At 43.5% G+C, this 20,930-nt stretch overlaps 1 protein-coding gene and 1 long non-coding RNA gene across 3 annotated transcripts in view; one reads left to right on the top strand and one right to left on the bottom strand.

Annotated features, from left to right (window-relative positions):
* The window catches only part of LOC105495236 (epidermal growth factor receptor pathway substrate 15), a 162,514-nt gene extending 160,079 nt beyond the window's left edge, over positions 1 to 2,435 (bottom strand). The window contains exon 1 of one of the 2 annotated variants that reach the window (XM_071093088.1): positions 2,290 to 2,435. In XM_071093088.1, the coding sequence (XP_070949189.1) occupies positions 2,290 to 2,322 (33 nt within the window). In that variant the 5' untranslated portion in view covers positions 2,323 to 2,435. The remainder of the gene's footprint in view (positions 1 to 2,289) is intronic. The other variant, XM_071093090.1, reaches the window with a different exon arrangement.
* Positions 1,328 to 9,169, top strand: LOC139362334 (uncharacterized). The gene is made up of 3 exons (XR_011621046.1): positions 1,328 to 1,588; positions 5,079 to 5,236; positions 6,710 to 9,169. It is a non-coding gene; the product is annotated as an uncharacterized lncRNA (long non-coding RNA).
* The last annotated feature ends 11,761 nt before the right edge of the window (positions 9,170 to 20,930 follow it).

The following is a 20,930-nucleotide window of genomic DNA, read 5'->3' as shown; positions in this document are numbered from 1 at the left end:
TTGAGTATACCTATGTCTAAATGTGTGTGCTGGGAGGGTGGGCGGGGTGGGGGGGGAACAGAGCATGACAAACGGGTCAATAATGAATGTGAAACCAAGCTGCATTGTTACTTAGTGTATTGGGCTCAGGCAGTTATAAAAAATTAAAATTAAATTTAAAAACCACAAATCTGCAAAGTTTTGAAATAATAAGGAGGCACACTGGGGTATACTAGCGACTAGAAATGTTATTTTTTTTCCTGTGCCTTTGTAATTCCTCTTATTGCCTCTTCATGTTTTAAAATCAGAATATTCTGAATTTACTTATTTGAATTATCAATAAAAATTAACCACCAATGTATATTCTCTCATGTGTGAGGCACTGAAGGATAATAGCTACTACTGACTCCGTTCTTACTGTGTACACATTAATACCTAAATATATAACCCAAGAACATATGTAAATTTTTTAAATGGCTATAAAACTGACAGAGCCTGAAGCAATTCTCCAGAGATGAATGATAGTAAATAGAAGCTAAAAACATGGTATTACCCAGGGAGAGAATAAAGTATGTACACAACTGAGATGCAATTTTACGGAAGTCTTCAAGAGCACAAAACCTTCAAGAAGGCAAAACTCCTGCCAGAATTGGCCAACAGAGCCAGAAAACAACAGCCTGCCAACAGGGATCTTGTTTAATGCAAGTCACTAACTACACTCTCAGAAAGTGAATACCTAAAAGTCAGTGCTGTCGTTGTTCAAATTGGAGTTTTGGGAGGACCCTTCCAAACATACATAACCAAGATTAAACCACCACATTCCATGTTAAAGGGTTCTTCCCCCCCTTGTTATCTGCTTGGCAGGACAGGACAAACACCACCACCACCAAATAAACTGGGAAACAGACTTCCCTTATGACACCTAGAATTCTGCAAACACGAGTTAGTTATTTTACATGAAGCATGTACGTGACTCTCGGTTTGAGAAAACATTTTTTTCTCTCTATCCTAGTGCTAGGCAAAGCACCCCAAAGCCTCTTGATTTTAAACACAGAAAACTCCACTGCCGAAATGTTTGCCCCTATCCCAGCGCTAAAGCCTTAGAAGCACCGACGAATCTAGGCCAAGGAGAGTACAAGATGGCAGGGAGATACCACAATGCAGGCAAGAAAGACGGGGTGGGCCCCAATCGGGAAGCACGCGCCACCAGCCCTGGAGAGAACCTTCTGAGAAGGAGACGTGGGGGCGAGTTTGGGTCAGAGCAGCAGGAAAGGGCTGTCAGGTGTCTGTCACTTTATCATCCCGGACACCATGTTTACATTGTAATTGGCTTCTTTACAGAGAGGGAGGGACCAGGTTCCCAGCGTGAGTGATGTTTAGAGGTTTTCTGAGAAGCACAAGGACTGGACTTTGACAGGAAGCAACGAGGCAAGAGGGAAGCTCGACAACACGTTTTGCTGAGGATTCCCCCAGGAGAAGTGCTCCCCGGGCGGCCGTTCCTGGCACCAAGACTGGCGGAGCCACCACACCCATTAAAGGGATCCACTGGGACAGCGATCAGGCGGGAACCCCCGAGGGGAAGTGGAAGTGGAAGTGGAAGCAGACGTGGGTAGGAAAGGCGGCATCGGGGGTCTGACCCAGAAGGAAACCTGATGAGGAGGGGGAGAGGCTGAACGGAGGAAGGGGCTGGCAAAGTAGGTAGTTGAGTAGGATGAGACTTCTTTGGAGGCGAAGCTAACTACATTAAATTGCTGGGGAGGGTTTCCGTCGGACTCTGGGGGAAAGGCAGGTCTGGAGAGGAAAGACTGGCTTGGGGGACCTGGGCGTCCGGCTCTGGAAGGCAACTCCAACTGGGGGCGGCGCGCAGCCGGCCCAGCGAGCAAGCCTCGTGCGGCCCGGGGGTGCGGCCGGCCCGCGCGAGCTCAACAGGAGCTCACCTGGGGTGCGTGCGGCCCGGTGGGAGGAAACTTCCTGGGTGGGTGAAAGCTGCCCCCCGCGAACCAGCCCGGCACCGGCAGAGCGCGGCCGGGTCATAGTCCACTCGGCGGCGGCGCGGAGGGCGGCGGCGCAGAGGGTGGCGAGGGCCGCGCGGGACGGGGCAGGGGGCGCCCGACGACCCTGGGCGAGGTCGCGGCGGCCGCAGCGGGGCTCCGGCTCCGGAGGGCGCCTCCCGCAGTCGCACCCGCTTTCCCTCACACACACCGGCCGCCCGGCCCACAAGCCGAGAAGCTGCCCGGGTCGACGAAGCTGAGGGCGGTGGGGGAGGGGGCACCGGCCGGCCGAGCCCAGCGGACGGGCGTGTGGCGTTACCTGTGTCAGAGAAAGCTGGGCCGCCGCAGCCATGGTGTTTCCATCATGCAAGGGAAGGGAAGGAAGGACCGGCTGACTGGGGCTCGGGGCGGGGAGGAGGCGGAGGGAGCGGCCGTAGGCGAGGCCGGGGCGGGCGGGCGGGCGTCTCCCCTAACTTCCACAACTTCCCTCCTCACGCCCGCCCCGCCCCGCCTGGCCCCGCCCGCCTGCCCGCCCGCCGGAGCAGGCCGCGGCGCCGCCCAAACCCTGGCACCGGAGTTTCAGCCGCTGGACCAGAGCCTGCCCCGGGGTCGCCTGGGAAAACCCGGGGCGGACATAAAATTAAAGCGGACGGGCTGCGGAGGCGACTCCAGATTGGCCTGTGAACTTCAGACAGGCCACCTACCTACGCTGAGCTCCTGCTTCTGAAAAATGGGGGAAATTATAACCAGAGGCCAAGTTGCTTACAAGGACTAAATGAGATAATGATAGAAAATAATAATGGCACTTTATATATGCCAGGCTCTGTACTAGACTCTTATTTTTTGAATTGTATGAATGAAGGAACTGAAACACAAGTGTCTTACTAAGGTTATATAGCTAATTATATAGCTGAATTAGGATCCAAATCTGACTGTAAAACCTTTATTTAACCATCTGCTAGTATATTGAAAAAGACATTAAGTCATTCCTTCCCACAGCCAAAATCCATTTGGAAAGGGGAAGCAAAAATGTATTTGCCCGGTGCCTGTCACACTTAGATTGTTTAACAAGGGAACGCTGGTGCCTGTAGCGCTCCTAGCTTCTCTCATTGTCCACCTGGCAAACTCCTCCTTTCTCAGGGCATAATTCAAGTATTACTTCCTTTGCAAAGTATCTTTTTCTCCTCCTCATGTCAAAGTTACACACTCTCCTTTATAAGCTTTCTTCTCTACCTTGTGAAGTCATCACCCTAATGACAGTTTACACCTATCTATCCCTCTAGATTAAGAGCTCTTCAATGGCAAGAACTGTTTTCAATGTATTTCTATATCGTCAGACCCTAGCATTACAGTACGTGCTCAGTAAAGGCCTTCGTTCCTGCCTATATTAAACATAACACATCCTACACCTTCTGATGCTGCCAGTCTTCAGTTGGAATACCCAGTTACTTGAAATTCATCTTCAAAGGCTCAGAGTATATACCACCTACTTCAAGACGCCTTCTAGGAACTCCACACCCCACCTCTAAGTTGTTCTGATGCGACCTTTTTTATACTCTGCCTTATTTGTAAGCGTTAGTTGAGGGCTTGTCTCCGTCTCACTGCACTGTAAAATCCTTGAGGACAAGGGGCTGACTCACTACTATCTCTCCCTCATAGTTGAGCCTACCACAGAGACCTCAATAAATGTATTTGCCCGAATTGGTCTAAATTTCTTAGTTACGTTGGCTTCCCATGACAACAAACCACAACTCTATCAGGCCTACGCCCATTACCATTATCATAGCAGTCCCCGTAGTAGGAGGGACAACTGAACAAGACCCAGGATGGAGTTAGCCCCACCTAAGTTTTTAGACTATTGGTGCCACAAGCAAACCATTCCAGAAATTTCCCCAGGAACTCCTAATTATACTCAGACCCCTTCTGGCAAAGGCCAGCTAACAAAAGCAAGCCGTATAGGTCTGGTGAGTAACCACTTATTCAAGAGCATCTTCCTTGGCTTCTTTTTTGCTGTTAATCTCTTTAACTGAAGAAAGAATAAGAGATACTGTTTTACATTACTTCACTTTGGTACATTTATCAGCCATAACCACAACCGATGTTTCTACTGGTGTTTTCTACTTTATATTAGCACATTTGAGCTTCACAATTCTAAAAGGAAATAATCATCATACTCACTTTACAAATGAGGTCATGCAGGGTCACAGAGGCTTAGTGATTTGTGCAAGGTTATACAACTAATAGCCAAAGACACATAGTACAGTTAAATAAATAGGGCTCGGACATTAGGAATATCCAGGTTCCAGTCCTGGCTCTCCCATTCACTAGTTGTGTACCCTTAGGGTTGTTGTGAGGATGAATGAAATAACGTATATGAAAGTGCCTAAACTTGTAGCTACACAAATTATGAAATCTGAAAATCATGGAGCAAATTGCTTTGGGGAGTATAATTTCACTGGCTATTCAAGGAGACTCCTCCAAACCATGTGAGATGTAAGATATTCCTCTCAGATAAATAAGGTGGAATCCCTGCTGTATAATTTCCTGGAAAGGCAGTGGGAGTAGCGAAGAGAATATTAAGAATCACTTAGAGTGTGACCTCAGGCAAACCATTTAACCTCTCTGAGCTTCAGTTTCTCATATATGAGCTTCAGTTTCTCATATAGGAAATGTAAGGAATTATTACTGTTATAACTCTTATATGATTTATATTAAGTCAAAAGTCACACCTTATCCAGGCATGGTGGCACATGCCTATAGTCCCAGCTACACAGGAGACTGAGGCAGTTGCACAGAGCACAAATTCAGCCTGGGCAACACAGAGAGACCCCATCTCAAATAAATAATACCTTGTATGTATACAGTATTACTTTTCACAGTTTATAAATGTTTTATTTTTATTTCTTTTTTTTTTTGAGACAAGGTCTCACTCTGTCACCCAGGCTGGAATGCAACAGCGCAATCTCGGCTCACTGCAACCTCCGCCTCCTGGGTTCAAGCGATTCTTGTACCTCAGCCTCATGAGTAGCTGGGATTACAGGCACCCGCCACTACACTAGCTTATATATATATATATGTATATATATATATATATTTTTTTCCTTGTAGAGATGGGGTTTCACCATGTTAGCCAGGCTGGTCTCGAACTCCTCACCTCAAGTGATCTGCCTGCCTCGGCTTCCCAAAGCACTGGGATTACAGGCGTGAGCCACCGCACCCGGCCAGATGTTTTTATTTATAGACTCTAGCACAACTTCTAATGTTCAGTAAGTACATTATAAAAGTTTGTTGAATTGAACTGAATACAATCTCATATATAATTGTTATTTGGATCTTCACTTTATCCCCATAAGAAAATCAAGGAACAACTATTTTATAAATAACTTCTATAAGTAAGAGCGTTGACAGCAGGCGTGGGTCTTGATTAACAAAAAATAGAAAGAATCAGATGCCCCAGCAAGGCAAAACTCCCTTAAAATCTTTATAGGGGTATTGCCCCACATCCCCCTCCAGACTACCAATAATTTGTAGTGGCTTCTTTCCTCATTCGTAGGTTCTGGTTTAAATTAATGACATGTAATGGGGGATGGGAGCATGTCTATAGGGAAAAGAGTAGGCCAAACTCCCAAAAAAGGCCTAGAACTTCTGAGAGAGGTCTTTTTTTTTTAAATGACAAACCAATGACAGTTTGCAAATGTGTGTCCCAGATCTCATCAGAGCACTGGGTCATATCCCAAATCTATTTTAGGAGAGGAAAATGTAGCAATCGAATATATGTTATAATCTAACTCATTATAACAAGAATGAGCTGCATGGAGCAGACAAGAAGAATTTATCTGTTTTTTTCTAGGACAACTTAACGTCTCTGGGTCACTAAGCCTCATTTTCCTCATTATAACATTGAAGGTAGTAATATCTACTTTATATGGATGGTTTAAGGATTAGAGCTCATGTATAATGGCCTATCAAAGGGACTGGCCTGGACTAGATGTTCAATAAGTAGTAGCTATAGATACCATTCTTCAAGATCACTATTTAACTCTCCACCCTTCAGGCAACCCTCCAACAATTAAGTTGGTTTGACAGATATATTAGTTACATAAATAGGGGTGCCAGACCAGACCAGGTGGCTCACACCTGTAATTCTAGCACTCTGGAAGGCCGAGGCAGGAGGATTCCATGAGCCCAGGAGTTCAAGACCAGCCTGGGCAACATAGTGAGACCTTGTCTCTCTCTTTTTTTTTTTTTTTACCAATCAAATAAAAATAAATAAATAAATAAGAATGGGGGTGCTTTGAACAACTGACATATCCCAGTCATTGAAAAAGTAGATGTTCCCTAGGTAAATAAAGTTGTATCTGATGACTTAAATCTGAATACTAATAGACAACAATTGCTGTTTTCTTTTTTTTGTTTTATTTATTTATTTATTTATTTATTTATTTATTTATTTATTTAATTTGAGACAGTGTCTTGCTGTGTTGCCCAGGCTGGTCTTGAATTCCTGGGCTCAAGCCATCCTCCTGCCTTGGCCTCCCAAAGTGCTGGGATTATAGGTGTGAGCCACTGCACCCAGGCAAATTGCTGTTTTAATGTGCATTATTTCATTTATTCCTCAAAACAGCTCTACAAGGGTTATTTTTAATCTTTTTTTAACAGAAGAGGAATTTGTCCAAATTCATAATGACAACACTGGGAATTATACACAGGTCTTCTGACTCAAATGCGCTTTTTCCTAGGGTGTGTTGCTGGTGTCCTGCAGATATTAATCACCACCCAAGAAAACTTGTTAAAATGGTGCCTTGAACATGGGAAGCTGAAGATGAGGCTCTGGATTTACGATAAACCTAAACCCAGGATGAGCCTAAAGAGGAGACCTTAAATCATAAACAGCTTTGTCACCAACCATCTTTCTATCCTACTCTAACTCCAACCCCCCTCCCCAATCCATCCTTAAAGGAAATCAAGACTATTTTTATTTTTCTTATTTTCCAGCTTTTAGAGGCAACTGTCATATCAATGCTTCATGAACACTGTGTTTCTGTAATATCAGCATCTAGAAAGTTCAGAAATGTGAGGTGATAGAGACTATGAAAAAAAAAAATGAGGAACTCTCCAAATACACAAAGAGACAGTTGATTTGCATGAGACTTTGAGAGATGGGCTTTCCATATAGATGGTGCTAAACTATATTTTAAAATCTTACTACAATTCTTATGGTAATCTGAAGCTCATCCTTCTAAGCTGCTGGTTTCATAAATATAGTCCATCATTGTTCGCGTTTGCACAGGGCAGAAAGAATATGTGAGGCGGCACAATAACAACAATTGTGCTATGCAAATAACCATCCCTGTGCCAGGGACTGAGCCATGAAAATAACAAGCAGTAAGAGATTTGTAAATGCCACACACATGCAGGGTGTGATAGGACAGTTCAAAATTGTCATCATTGCTAACTTTTCAGGGCAATGGGATGCCCTGGGAAGAACTTGAGTTTAGGACTGAGAAGGCCCAGGTTGGTCCAGTTTTGGTCCTGCAGGTTCTTTGTTTGGTGACTTTGCAGAAGTCAGGAACTATACCAAGTCGTGGTTTTCTCTCCTGTAAACTGAAAGTAATAATAATACCTACCTGCTCATGCCATTACAATGATTAAATGAAGGTTCATGTGAAAGCCTGGCACACAGCAGAAACTAGATAAGCATTAGCTCCTTTTTCTTCCTACTGGAGAACATGTAGGGTTTAAGTAACCAGAGCATAAAAATAGAAAATATTTTTAAAGGTTTCCAGTGGCCTTCCAAAGCCCACTTAATGGTTTTTTAAATACCATTTATTTAATCCATTTGTAATATTTATTGAGTACTGGCCGGGCGCGGTGGCTCAAGCCTGTAATCCCAGCACTTTGGGAGGCCGAGGCGGGCGGATCACAAGGTCAGGAGATCGAGACCACAGTGAAACCCCGTCTCTACTAAAAATACAAAAAATTAGCCGGGCGCGGTGGCGGGCGCCTGTAGTCCCAGCTACTCAGGAGGCTGAGGCAGGAGAATGGCGGGAACCCGGGAGGCGGAGCTTGCAGTGAGCCGAGATCGCGCCACTGCACTCCAGCCTGGGCAACAGCGTGAGACTCTGTCTCAAAAAAAAAAAAAAAAAAAAAAAAAAAAATTTATTGAGTACTATACAGTAAGAGAGGTTATTATATTTATGTCCCCAAAGGCCATTGGCTTCTAGTGAGAAAGCAAACACTGTTTTGCCCTTGCCCTATGTCCTTCCTTTCCTCTCTGTCCTTTATGAAGAGTCCTGGAAGTCTTAAGAAACCAAAAGGAACACCACAGGAAAGAAACCTTGCACTCATGGCTGCAGGGTCTTTCATCTACAGGTTTCAAAGCATTTTCTCCGTAGGTAATTACTAGTCCTGCTTACCATGTGTGAATGCTGAGACACCATCAAATTAAGAAGCTTGCCCTAAATCACAAGGCAAGTCAGAGGATGGGCTACAGACAGAACAAAGCTGTCCTGTTTGCCAGACTTCGGCTCTAAAGTAGGGCACATGAGAGTCAACAGAAGACTTCAAGTGACGAGGAAAAAGGTTTGAGGAATTCTGATTCCGAATCAGTGCAATAACAAGAGCATGGGCTTCAGAGTCAAATTTGGTTTCAAATCTCAGCTCAGCCCCATTTGACTGGCTGCCTGACCTTTGTCAAATCATAAACTAAGTCTAGTTTCCCTTTTTGTGAAATGAGAATATTCTTACTTCTAAGGGTTTCGGGGAAAGTTAAATTATGTAACTAGTGTGAGAGAGCCTGGTTCAGTATCTGTCACTTAGCAGGTGCTGATAATGTTGGTTTATGTCATTGCGAAAAGTTAATATATCTCCCCCACAAACACAAAATAGCAAATAGACAACTCTTTCAGTCAAAGATTTTCAAAGCCATAATCACAGTTGTGTCTCAGTTTAAACCCATGACATCTCACATTATAGCACAAATAGAGGATGCCTTGTTCAGGCCTTCATCACTTTTCTTCCTTGATTCTGTGCTTTCTCTCATAGCCCGAGTCCAATCTACCAGCAAGTTCTGTCGGCTCAATCTCCAATATATATCCAAAATCCTAATTTCTAGGTCTGACCACTTTTTACTATCTCCACTACCATGGCCTTTCTCTTGGACCACTGCTAAAGTTTCTTTTTTTTTTCTTCTTTTTTTTTTTTTTTTGAGACGGAGTCTCGCTCTGTCGCCCAGGCTGGAGTGCAGTGGCTGGATCTCAGCTCACCGCAAGCTCCGCCTGCCGGGTTTACGCCATTCTCCTGCCTCAGCCTCCCGAGTAGCTGGGACTACATTAGGTGGGACTACAGGCGCCCGCCACCTCGCCCGGCTAGTTTTTTGTATTTCTTAGTAGAGACGGGGTTTCACCGTGTTAGCCAGGATAGTCTCGATCTCCTGACCTCGTGATCCACCCGTCTCGGCCTCCCAAAGTGCTAGGATTACAGGCTTGAGCCACCGCGCCCGGCCAAGTTTCTTAACCAATATCCCCACTTCCATGATTTTGCCTATGTTCATTCTCCATATCATAAACTGAATAATCTATTTTTATTTACATCACCCAGGCTGCAGTGCAGTGGGACAATCATGGCTCACTGCAGTTTTGAACTCCTGGGCTTAAGCAATCCTCTTGCCTCAGCTTGAATGATCTTTTTTTTCTTTTTATGAGACAGCATCTCACTCTGTCAGCGAGACTGGAGTGCACTGGTTCAATTTCAGCTCACAGCAGCCTCCATCTCCCAGGCTCAGTTGATCCTCCTACCTCAGCCTCCAGAGTAACTGGCACTACAGGTTCACACCACCACACCCAGCTAATTTTTGTATTTTTGTAGAGACAGGGTTTTGCCGTATTGCCCAGGCTGGTCTTAAACTCTTAGACTTACGTAATCCACTTGCCTTGGCCTCCCAAAGTGCTGGGATTACAGGGGTGAACCACTGCACTCTGCCTGAATGACCTTTCTAAAACATAAACCAGATCTTATTATTTTCCTGGTTAAAACCCTACAGAGACTTCTCATCAAGCACCTGAACATGGCCTACCGTGGGTAAAATATGTGTCATCTAAGCCCAGAAGAGCAAGATGTTTGGTGAAATGGAGCATGGTAGAGATGAGAGAGAGGAACTAGCAGAGAAAGGTGGAAGGGGTGTTAGAAAATACCCAGAGGGACTCATGACTGGACTATAAGAGGTTGAGAGAAATGTTTCTTTCTGGAGATTCTCTTTTTTGTAAAATGAGGATATTCTTACTTCTGAGGATTTTGGGGAAAGTTAAATGATACAACTGGTGTGAGAGAGCCTAGTTCAACATCTGTCATTTAGCAGGTGGTGGTAATGTTGGTTTATGTCACTGGGGAAAGTAGCTCAAGAGATTCCCAAAACTAGCTCAAGAGATTCATAATCACCACTGGAAGCAAAGGAGATTCTTATTGTTTTCTGTTGATGGCATTTTAAAATCTAGTGGCCTGGATTTTTTTTTAAGCACCCAATCAGGAATCTATTTTATCCTTTTTTTTTATTTATTTATTTTTACTTTTATTTTTATTTTTGAGTCTCACTCTGTCACCAGACTGGAGTGCAGTGGCACCATCTCAGTTCACTGCAACCTCTGCCTCTCAGGTTCAAGCGATTCTCTTGCCTACTCAGCCTCCTGAGTAGCTGGGATTAGAAGCACGCGCCACCACACCTGGCTAATTTTTGTATTTTTAGTAGAGACGGGGTTTTGCCAAGTTGGCCAGGATAGTCTTGATCTCCTGACCTCGTGATCTGCCCACCTCGGCCTCCCAAAGTGCTGGGATTACAGGCATGAGCCACCACACCTGGCCTATTTACCCTTTTAAAAGTAAGAATTATACACTAAGAGCCCTAACATCAGGACAATGGTTAAGATGGACTTTGGAATCAAATTTGACATTGAATCAAGGTCCTCCACTTACAAGCTACAACACCATGGTCAAGTTATTAAAACTCTTTGACCCTCAGTTTCATGCAGACTACCATACAGAATGAGTAAAAGAATTAAATAGACAATGATTATAAAGCACTTTGCATAGTATCTGAGACATGGGGAGTAAGTGCTCAACAAATGGGGACTATCCAATGATGATGGTGATGATGAGGATGATGACGATGATTAAGAATTGGGTTATCTTTTTAAAAAAATTTTTTTTAGATACAGGGAGTCACTCTGTCACCCAGGAGGGAGTGCAGTGGTGCAATCATAGCTCACTGTAGACTCAAACTCCTGGGCTCAGGTAATTTCCCACCTCAGCATCCCAAGCAGCTGGGACTACAGACACATGTTCCCATACCTGGATAATATTTTTATTTTTTATAGAGACTGGGTCTCACTAAGTTACCTAGGCTGGTCTTGAACTCCTGGGCTCAAGCAATCCTCCTGTCTCAGTCCTCCCAAAGTGCTGGGATTACAGACATGAGTCACTGCCTGGGTGCCTGGGTGCCTGCCTAGGGTGAGATTTAAATTGGCCTTGTAAGCGAATAAAAAGTGAAGTCTATTCTGAGGGCAATGTGGAGTCATTGAAAGGTTCCCAGGAAGGAAAATAAAAATCCAAAATCATGTTATAGAAAGGTAACTCAGCCGGGCACAGTGGCTCATGCCTGTAGTTCTAGCACTTTGGGAGACTGAGGCGGGCAGATCACTTGAGGTGAGGAGTTCGAGACCAGCCTGGTCAACATGGCAAAACTCCATTTCTACTAAAAATACAAAAAAAAAAAAAAAAAAAAAATTGCCAGGTGCTGTGGTGCACGACTGTATGCCCAGCTACTCGGGAGGCTGAGGCACGAGAATCTCTTGAACCTACGAGGCAGAGGCTGCAGTAAGCCAAGATCATGCCTCTGAACTCTAGCCTGGGGGTGACAGAGCAAGACTCTTTGTCTCAAAACCAAAAACAAGAAAGGTAACTCTATTCAGCATTACACTGGAGTTTCCAGCCAGGGCAATTAGGCAAGAAAAAAATAAAAAGCATCCTTATTGAAAAAGAAGTAAAACAATATTTACAGATGAGATGATCTTGTATATATAGAAAATCCTAAAGAAAGAAAAATCTATTGGAATAAATGAGTTCAGCGAAGTTGCAAGATACATTAATATAGAAAAATCAATTATATTTTTATACACTAGCAATGAATAATCTGAAAATGATAGCCAGGTATGGTGGCTCATGCCTGTAAGTCCCAGCTACTTGGGAGGCTGAGGCAGGAGAATTGCTTGAGCCCAGGAGGTAGAGGTTGCAGTGAGCTGAGATCCCGCCACTGCGCTCAAGACTGGGTGACAGAGTGAGACTCTATCTCGAGGGAGAAAAAAACTGAAAATGAAATTTAAAAATCAGTTCTGGCCTGGCACAGTGGCTCACCTCTGTAACCCCAGCACTTTGGGAGGTCAAGGTGGGTGGATCGCTTGAGGTCAGGAGTTTGAGACCAGCCTGGGCTACATGGTGAAACCCTGTCTCTACAAAAAAAAATGCAAAAATTAGCCGGGCATGGTGGTGTGCACCCATGGTCCCAGTTCCTCAGGGGGCTGAGGTGGGACAACCACTTCAGCTCTCCCGGGCAGAGGTTATAGTGACCCCAGATCACGCCACTGCACTCCAGCCTGGGTGACAGAACCAGACTGTCTCAAAAATAAAGAATAAAAAATATCAATTCCATTTACAATAACATCAAAAAGAAAAAATACTTAAGAATAAATTTAATAGAAATACAAGATTTGCAAATAAAAACTGCAAAATATTGGCCAGGCGCGGTAGCTCATGCCTGTAATCCCAGTACTTTGGGAGGCTGAGGTGGGTGGATCACGAGGTCAGGAGATGGTGACCATCCTGGCTAACATGGTGAAACCTCGTCTCTGCCAAAAATACAAAAAATTAGCCAGGCGTGGTGGCGGGTGCCTGTAGTCCCAGCTACTCGGGAGGCTGAGGCAGGAGAATGGCGTGAACCTGGGAGGCAGAGCTTTCAGTGGGCCGAGATCGCGCCACTGTACTCCAGACTGGGCGACAGAGCGAGACTCCGTCTCAAAAAAAAAAAAAAACTCTAAGAAGAAAGCATAGATGTAAATCATCTTTATTAGATTAGGCAATGATTTCTTAGATATAACACCTTAAAGCACAAGCAACAAAAGAAAAATTAGATAAAATGGATGTCATCAAAACTTCTGTACTTTGAAGGACATTGTCAAGAAAGTGAAAAGACAATCCAAAGAATGGCAGAAAATATTTACAAATCAAATATCTGACAAGTGAATTCTAACGAGAATATATAAAGAACCCTTACAACTCAACAATAAAAAGACAAATAAACCAGGCATGGTGGCTCACACCTGTAATCCCAGCACTTTGGGAGGCTGAGGTGGGAGGATTCCTTGAAACCCAGGAGTTCAAGACCAGCCTGAACAACATATCAAGACTCTGTCTCTAAAAAAAAAAAAAAAAAAAAAATTAGCCAGGCGTGGTGAGCCCAAGAGTTTGAGGCTGCAGTGAGCTATGATTGCATCATTGCACTCCACCTGAGTGACAGACTAAGACCCTGCCTGTAAAAAAAATTAAAATTATGGCCTGGTGCAGTGGCTGACACCTGTAATCCCAGCACTTTGGGAGGCCAAAGCAGGTGGATCACTTGAGGTCAGTTTGAGACCAGCCTGGCCAACATGGTGAAACCCTGCCTCTACTAAAAATATCAAAATGCCTGGAATCCCAGCTGCTCAGGAGGCTGAGGCAGGAGAATCACTTGAACCCGGGAGGCTGAGGCTGCAGTGAGCCAAGATCAGGCCACTGCACTCCAGCCTGGGCAACAGAGCGAGACTCCATTGCAAAAAAGAAAAAAAAATAAGGCTAGGCGTGGTGGCTCATGCCTGTAATCCCAGCACTTTGGGAGGCCGAGACAGGCAGATCACCTGAGGTCAGGAGTTTGAGACCAACTCCTGACCAACATGGTGAAAACATGCCTCTACTATAAATACAAAAGAACTAGCTGGGTGTGGTGGCGCATGTGCCTGTAATCCCAGCTACTCAGGAGGCTGAGGCGGGAGAATCACTGGAACCTGGGAGGCAGAAGTTGCAGTAAGCCAAGATCACGCCACTGCACTCTAGCCTGGTGAGAGAGCGAGACTCTGTCTAAAAAAAAAAAAAAAAAGAATAAAAACATTTAAAGAAAAAATATTATTTGGACTGGTGTGGGATAATAAACTGTAGATAAACAAGGGCAGAAATTGGTAAAACATATATAAGATTATTGCAATAATGCAGATATGATAATGGCTTGGGGCAGGGTGTTAGTAGTGTGGTGAGAGGTGGTATTGTTCACTTTTTCTTAAGGTGAGCAACAACGCAGCATTTTTTAAAAAGTGAATGGAATGATCTGGTAGAAGAAGAAACACTGATGATACAAGCAAGAGAGGGAATTGTTGGAGTGCAGGGGAAAGAATTGGCTTTGAGAATACTGAAGAGGGCTGAGTATGTGGGCATGCATGCAGGTGGTTGGGTTATCTGCTGAGAAGGAGGAAAAAGGAGAGGATATGAAAAGCTTGAAAAAAGTTATGAAATAAGCATTTAGGAAAAGTGGATGCACTTGAAAATGTAGTATGATTCCCAGGTAGCACTAAAAGCCCACTTGAGGTCAGTGGCGATGAATTTTAAGAGTCCAGTTGACACAGTTGTGGGTTTTTCTTCATCCCCTTTCCCAAAGGCAGAGAGTAGGTAGAGTTAGATTGTTCAGGGTAGGGATCTTGTGAAGCAAAATGAGAATGCAAGAGGAGGCAAGAGAAAAGAGGACCTATCAAGGGAGTGATTTTAACATCAGACCTTGGAGTTTAGATGGGTAAAAAGGGAAGTGAGACACAAGATAGGTGAGGAACGGTGAAGAGACATTAGGATCACTGTATTGTAAGGCCCAGGGAGGGATCAGAGAAGTGTTGGAGTCAGGGCATTGGAAGGAGTGAGCTGAAAAAACAGGAGAGTTAGAAAGATAAGTAAGATTATTGGTAGATTATTAATCACTGGAAGCAACCTCCAAAAAAAAAATCACAGTATTAAGACCCAGTTCATGCCCTCTAAGTGCTCACTCTGTGATGGGAAAGACAAGACAGAATGAAATAAATATTAAAGAGAAGTACATGCTGCCGGGTGCAGTGGCTCACGCCTGTAATCCAATACTTTGGAAGGCTGAGGTGGACGGATTGCCTGAGCTCAGGAGTTCGAGACTAGCCTGGCAACATGGTGAAACCCCATCTCTACTAAAAAAAATTACAAAAAATTAGCTCGTCATGGTGGTGCATGCCTGTAGTCCCAGCTACTCCGGAGGCTGAGGCAGGAGAATCCCTTGAACCCAGGAGGCGGAGGTTGCGGTGAGTGGATATCACACCACTACACTCCAGCCTGGGCAACAGAGCGAGACTCTGTCTCAAGAAAAAAAGAAAAAGAAAAAGAAAAAAGAGGAAGTACATGAAATGGCTGTGGGAGCCAAAAGGAAGCTGTGAGTAAACATGAGGGTCAGATCAAGGAAAGCCTCCAAAGCAGGTGGCATTTGAATCAAGCCTCAAGATGGAGCAAATGCAGAACATGGCCTGAATAACTGTCCACAGTTATACCATTGCAGTGAGTGCTCAGAAAACAGAGGTTGGAGTGCAGGGTGGGAACTATGGCAGGACATGAGACTAGAAAATTATCTGGAACAGGCAAGGGATTTTGAATGTCAGGCTAATGCCTGGGCTTTTTCTTTCTTTCTTTCTTTCTTTCTTTCTTTCTTTCTTTCTTTCTTTCTTTCTTTCTTTCTTTCTTTCTTTCTTTCTTTCTTTCTTTTTATTTTTTATTTTTTTTTAATTTTTTAATTTTTTAATTTTTTTTTTTTTTTAGCAGAGGAATAGATAATAGTGAAGTTAGGGGTTAGAGGTTATTATTCTAAATAATTGATCTCATCTGGGCGCGGTGGCTCACACTTGTGATCCCAGCACTTTGGGAGGCCGAGGCAGGTGGATCATGAGGTCAGGGGTTTGAGACTAGCCTGACCGACATAGTGAAACTCCATCTCTACTAAAAATATAAAAAGTAGTGGGGAGTGGTGGCACATGCTGTAGTCCCAGCTACTCAGGAGGCTGAGGCACAAGAATCGCTTGAACCCAGGAGGAAGAGGTTGTAGTGAGCTGAGATTGTGCCACTACACTCCTGCCTGGGCGATAGAGGGACACTCCATCTCAAAAAAAATAAAATTGATCCCAGTTGTTTGTCATGTTATGAAGTCATACTGGTTTTTAAATTTTGAACAGTCTAGTATATTTTATTCTCCATCATGTCCCTAAGTCATATTAGGGAAGTTTTATGCTTTGGATTTTTTGATTGTCCTTTTAAGATCATCTCCCCTCTATGGCAATGATAATGTTGGTTCTTTCTAAATAATGTTCTGTCACATAGTCATTCTTTTTTTTTTTTTTCCAAATGGCCTTTAACTTCATCCCCTAATGTTGGTAGGAAAGTCTAAGATCCCTCAGCAATCTGAAGCTCCTCTCAGAAAGGGGTGAGAAGTAGGTCGGATAGGATCAGAACTATGCTGTCCAGGGCATTCAGACCCGTTGGGAAGTGAATAAGAATTAAAGGTGAACAGTCAGATCCTCCCAGGGAGAGGAAGCCACAAGAGACACAGCCTCACAACTGTGCTGTCACAGTGTTTTCAGAACTCAGTACCAGTACCAATGATGGGGCCAAGCTTTTTGCAAGTGACGTTTATTATGTCATTTGAAAATATCAGAATCTCTGTCTTCACAGGCTAACCAGACGAGTATTGAAAACATTAATTTCTCTACCATGTCATTGTGGCTTTGGGCAAGCCCCTTCCCTCCTCTGGACCCAGGGTCCTGCCTATAAAATGAAGGGGCTCTATTCATCCTCCTCTAGGATCCCTTTCAATTCTGACAGGCTCTAATTTTTCTGTTATCAGTTATTCTTTATTCACCTTACAATATGTGCCAGCTTTTTTCAAGATGTGAGACCCTCTCACCCTCTTACTCCTCTCCTCAACCCCCTGTTATGACTTGTTGGGCTTTTCTTGTTTAAAACATTTGGAAAAAGTGGTGTGTTCACAGTACCTTTATTTGCCCTAAGACATTTGAGAGAAAATCATGTGAAGGCCTTTGTTTTGTTCCAGCAACCGAAACAATAAAACCACCAGGATTGCCTGCAGCATCATTTTCTACTGCCCTCAAGTGGTCGTGGCCCAAATGTCTTTTCCTGGTTGCAGTTTAAGGAATAAAACGTGTTTTCAGAAGTGCTCTTGGGTCTCGTCAGAGTCACAAAGGGCCTGAGGTGGAAAGGCCCTTACAGGATGTCTGATCTAAGTCCCTCGTCTCGAAAGGGAGAGACTGAAGCCCATCTTGGTTCTCTGATCAGTGAACAAACCTAGTTTCTTCTATCTTTAAAGAGCTATTTTATGACCCTGACTCTATTTCTGGCTCCATTTCTCTGCTCCCATTCACAGCCAAATTTTCTAAAGAGTTATCTCCATACTGTTTCTATTTCCTCATCCATGCTGTATTATCATTACTTTTTATTTATTTTTTAAAAATAAAATAATAATCTCACTCTGTCACCCAGGCTGGAGTGCATCGGGCTGATCTTGGCTCATTTCAGCCTCTGCCTATGGGTTCAAGTGATTCTCCTGCCTCAGCCTCCCAAGTAGCTGGGACTACAGGAGGTCACCACCAAGCCCGGCTAATTTTTGTATTTTTATTAGAGACAGGGTTTCACCATGTTGGCCAGGCTGGTCTCGAACTCCTGACCTCAAATGTTAACCACCCCGCCACCGCCCTTGTCTCCCAAAGTGCTGGGATTACAGGCATGAACCACCGTGCCTGGCCTTACACTTTATTTTTTAACTTTTTACTTTGAAATAATCTCAAACTTGCAGAAGAGCTGCAGAAATATTACAAAGAATTCCCAGATGCCCCAGAAGTTCTCATGTGTGGGCATATGCCTACATGCATATACATGGATATGTATATTTTTTCCTGAGCCATTTATATTACAGTATTAAATATTTCATTGTGTATTTTCTGAGAACAAGGACATTCTCTTATATACCTACATACTCACTCAGTACAATGACCAAATCCAGAAATTTTAAATTGACATAGTGCTTATATACAGTCCATATTCAACTTTCACTAATTGGCCTGATAATGTCCTATAATATACAACAGTATTTTCCCCCACCCAGGTTCTGATCCAGCGCCTGATACAGGTAATGCATTATACTTAACTGTCATCCCTTTTTTAAAGGTTTTTTTTCATAATTATTATTTTTTAGAAACAGGATCACTCTCTGCCACCCAGGCTGGAGGGCAGTGATTCAATCACAGCTCACTTACAACCTTGAATTCCTGGGCTCAAGCGATCCTCCCACCCCTGCTTCCAGACTAGCTAACTAGTACCACAGGCATGCACCACTATGCCCGGCTAATTTTTTTAAAAATTATTATTGTAGAGGCGGGGTCTCGTTATGTTGCCCAGACTGGTCTGTAATTCCTAGCCTCAAAGCGATCCCCCTGTCTCTGCATCCCAAAGTGCTGGAATTTCAGGTGTGAGCCACCACACCCAGCCTGTTATAACTCTTCAGTCTCCTTTAATCTAGAATAGTTCCCCAGTCTATCACTATTATTCAAGATATTCACATTTTTAAAGAGTACTGGCCAGGTGTTCTGTAGTGTCTCCCCGTTTGGCTTTGACTCATGTTTTCTCGTGAAGGGATTTACATTTTTTTCCAGGCAGAAACACTAGTGATGTGATGCTGTGTCCTTCTCAGTGCATCATATGGGGAGAAACATGGTGTCACTTGGTCCCATTATTGATGGTGTTCACTTTGATCAGTGGATTAAGGTGGTATCTACCAGATTTCTTCACTGTAGAGTATTTTTTCCTATGTAAGTAATGGTAATCTGTAGAGAGGGACTTTGAAACTATGTAAATATCCTATTCCTCTTCAAACTTTTACCCAGTGGTTTCAACACTCATTGATAATTCTTGTCTTAATCAATTACTGTGATAGTTGCAAACTGGTGATTTTCTACTTCTATCATTCCATCTACATTTTTTAGTTGGCATTCTACTATAAGCAAGAATGTTTCCTTCTCTCTAATTATTATCATGAGTATAAACTAATGTATTCTTAGTTTATTTAATGAGTTATAAACCATTACCCTTATTATTTTTTAAATGTTCAACTTGTCCCAGGTTTGGCCAATGAGAGCCTCTTCAAACCAGCTCCTGTGTCCTTTTGACATGTCTTCATCATTTTTTTTTTAACACCTCCTTGCTTTCTGGTATAATAAGATGTTCCAGGCTTATCTTCTACTTTCACTGCCTAGTCTGAAAATCAGCCATTTCTCCAAAGAGCTACTCTTTAGTGGGGAATGGTATTTAGAAACAAAGATCTGGGCATCAGATATGCTCATTCCTACTGGAGTGTAATTGCTTCTAGGCCATTTTGGTAAACAGAGCCAAAGGGGAAAAATAACAACCTAATTTTGTTTAATTATTATTATAACTATTTTTAACAGAGACAGGGTCTCACTCTGTTGCCCAGGCTGGAGTGCAGTCATGCTATCATAGCTCACTGCAGATTTGAACTCCTGGGCTCAAGTGATCCTTATGCCTCAGCCTCTGGAATAGGCTAGGACTACAGGCCACTGTGCTCAGCTAGTATTTTTAAATTCTTTATAGAGAGGGGGTCTCACTATGTTACCCAGGCTGGTCTTGATCTCCTGGCCTCAAGTGATCCTCCTACCTTGGCCTCCCAAAGTGCTGGGATTACAAGCTTGAGCCACTGCGACCAACCCTGTTCAACCATTTTAAATTAAGAATTCGTTACTGGGCCGGGCGCAGTGGCTCAACCCTGTAATCCCAGCACTTTGGGAGGCTGAGACGGGCGGATCATGAGGTCAGGAGATCGAGACCATCCTGGCTAACATGGTGAAACCCTGTCTCTACTAAAAAATACAAAAAACTAGCTGGGCGAGGTGGCGGGCACCTGTAGTCCCAGCTACTCGGGAGGCTGAAGCAGGAGAATGTCATAAACCCGGGAGGCGGAGCTTGCAGTGAGCTGAGATCCGGCCACTGCACTCCAGCCTGGGCGACAGAGCGAGACTCCGTCTCAAAAAAAAAAAAAAAAGAATTCGTTACTGATACTTTAATTCCAATATAACACCACAAGATTCTTTCTCCTATTCCTTATTTGCATCTCCCTTTTCCCACAGTAAGAACTCAGGCTCTCAACAACATCAATGTCTTTATTCATTTGTTTAAAATTATGATATAGGCAGGGCATGGTGGCTCATGCCTGTAATCCCAGCACTTTGGGAGGCCAAGGCTGGCAAATTGCTTGAGGTCAGGAGTTCAAGACCACCTGGCCAACATGGTGAAACCCCATCTCTACTAAAAAATACAAAAATTAGCCGGGCATGGTGGTGCATGCCTGTAATCCCAGTTACTAGGAAGGCTGAGGCAGGAGAATCACTTGAACCCAGGAGGCAGAGGTTGCAGCGAGCCAAGATCGCACCACTGCACTCCAGCCTAGGTAACAGAGCACGACCCCATCTCAAAAACAAACAAATAAATAAATAAATAAGATATACACAGAATAGAATCGCTACATCCATTCTGCTAATAAAACAATCTACTAAATGGTTCAAGATTTGTTTGCAGTTTTGTTTTGTTTTTTGACAAAAGGTGTATATTCAAGTACTAGGTTCAAAAGTATTTGGATTAGTTTTTTTTTTTCCTTCAGAGTGATTATATTATTTATTTAAATATAGTTTGGTTCACTTGTTTCTGTTTATATTCAGTTTTAGGATCCCTTCCATTCTTGTTCGTTTAATTCTGTTTTTAAATATGTAAAGGTAAACATTGTCACAAAATTAAAATCCATACAAA

This window comes from Macaca nemestrina, chromosome 1 (assembly GCF_043159975.1).
Source record: "Macaca nemestrina isolate mMacNem1 chromosome 1, mMacNem.hap1, whole genome shotgun sequence".
Classification (NCBI taxonomy): domain Eukaryota; kingdom Metazoa; phylum Chordata; class Mammalia; order Primates; family Cercopithecidae; genus Macaca; species Macaca nemestrina.
This window is presented reverse-complemented; position numbering and strand designations above follow the sequence as displayed.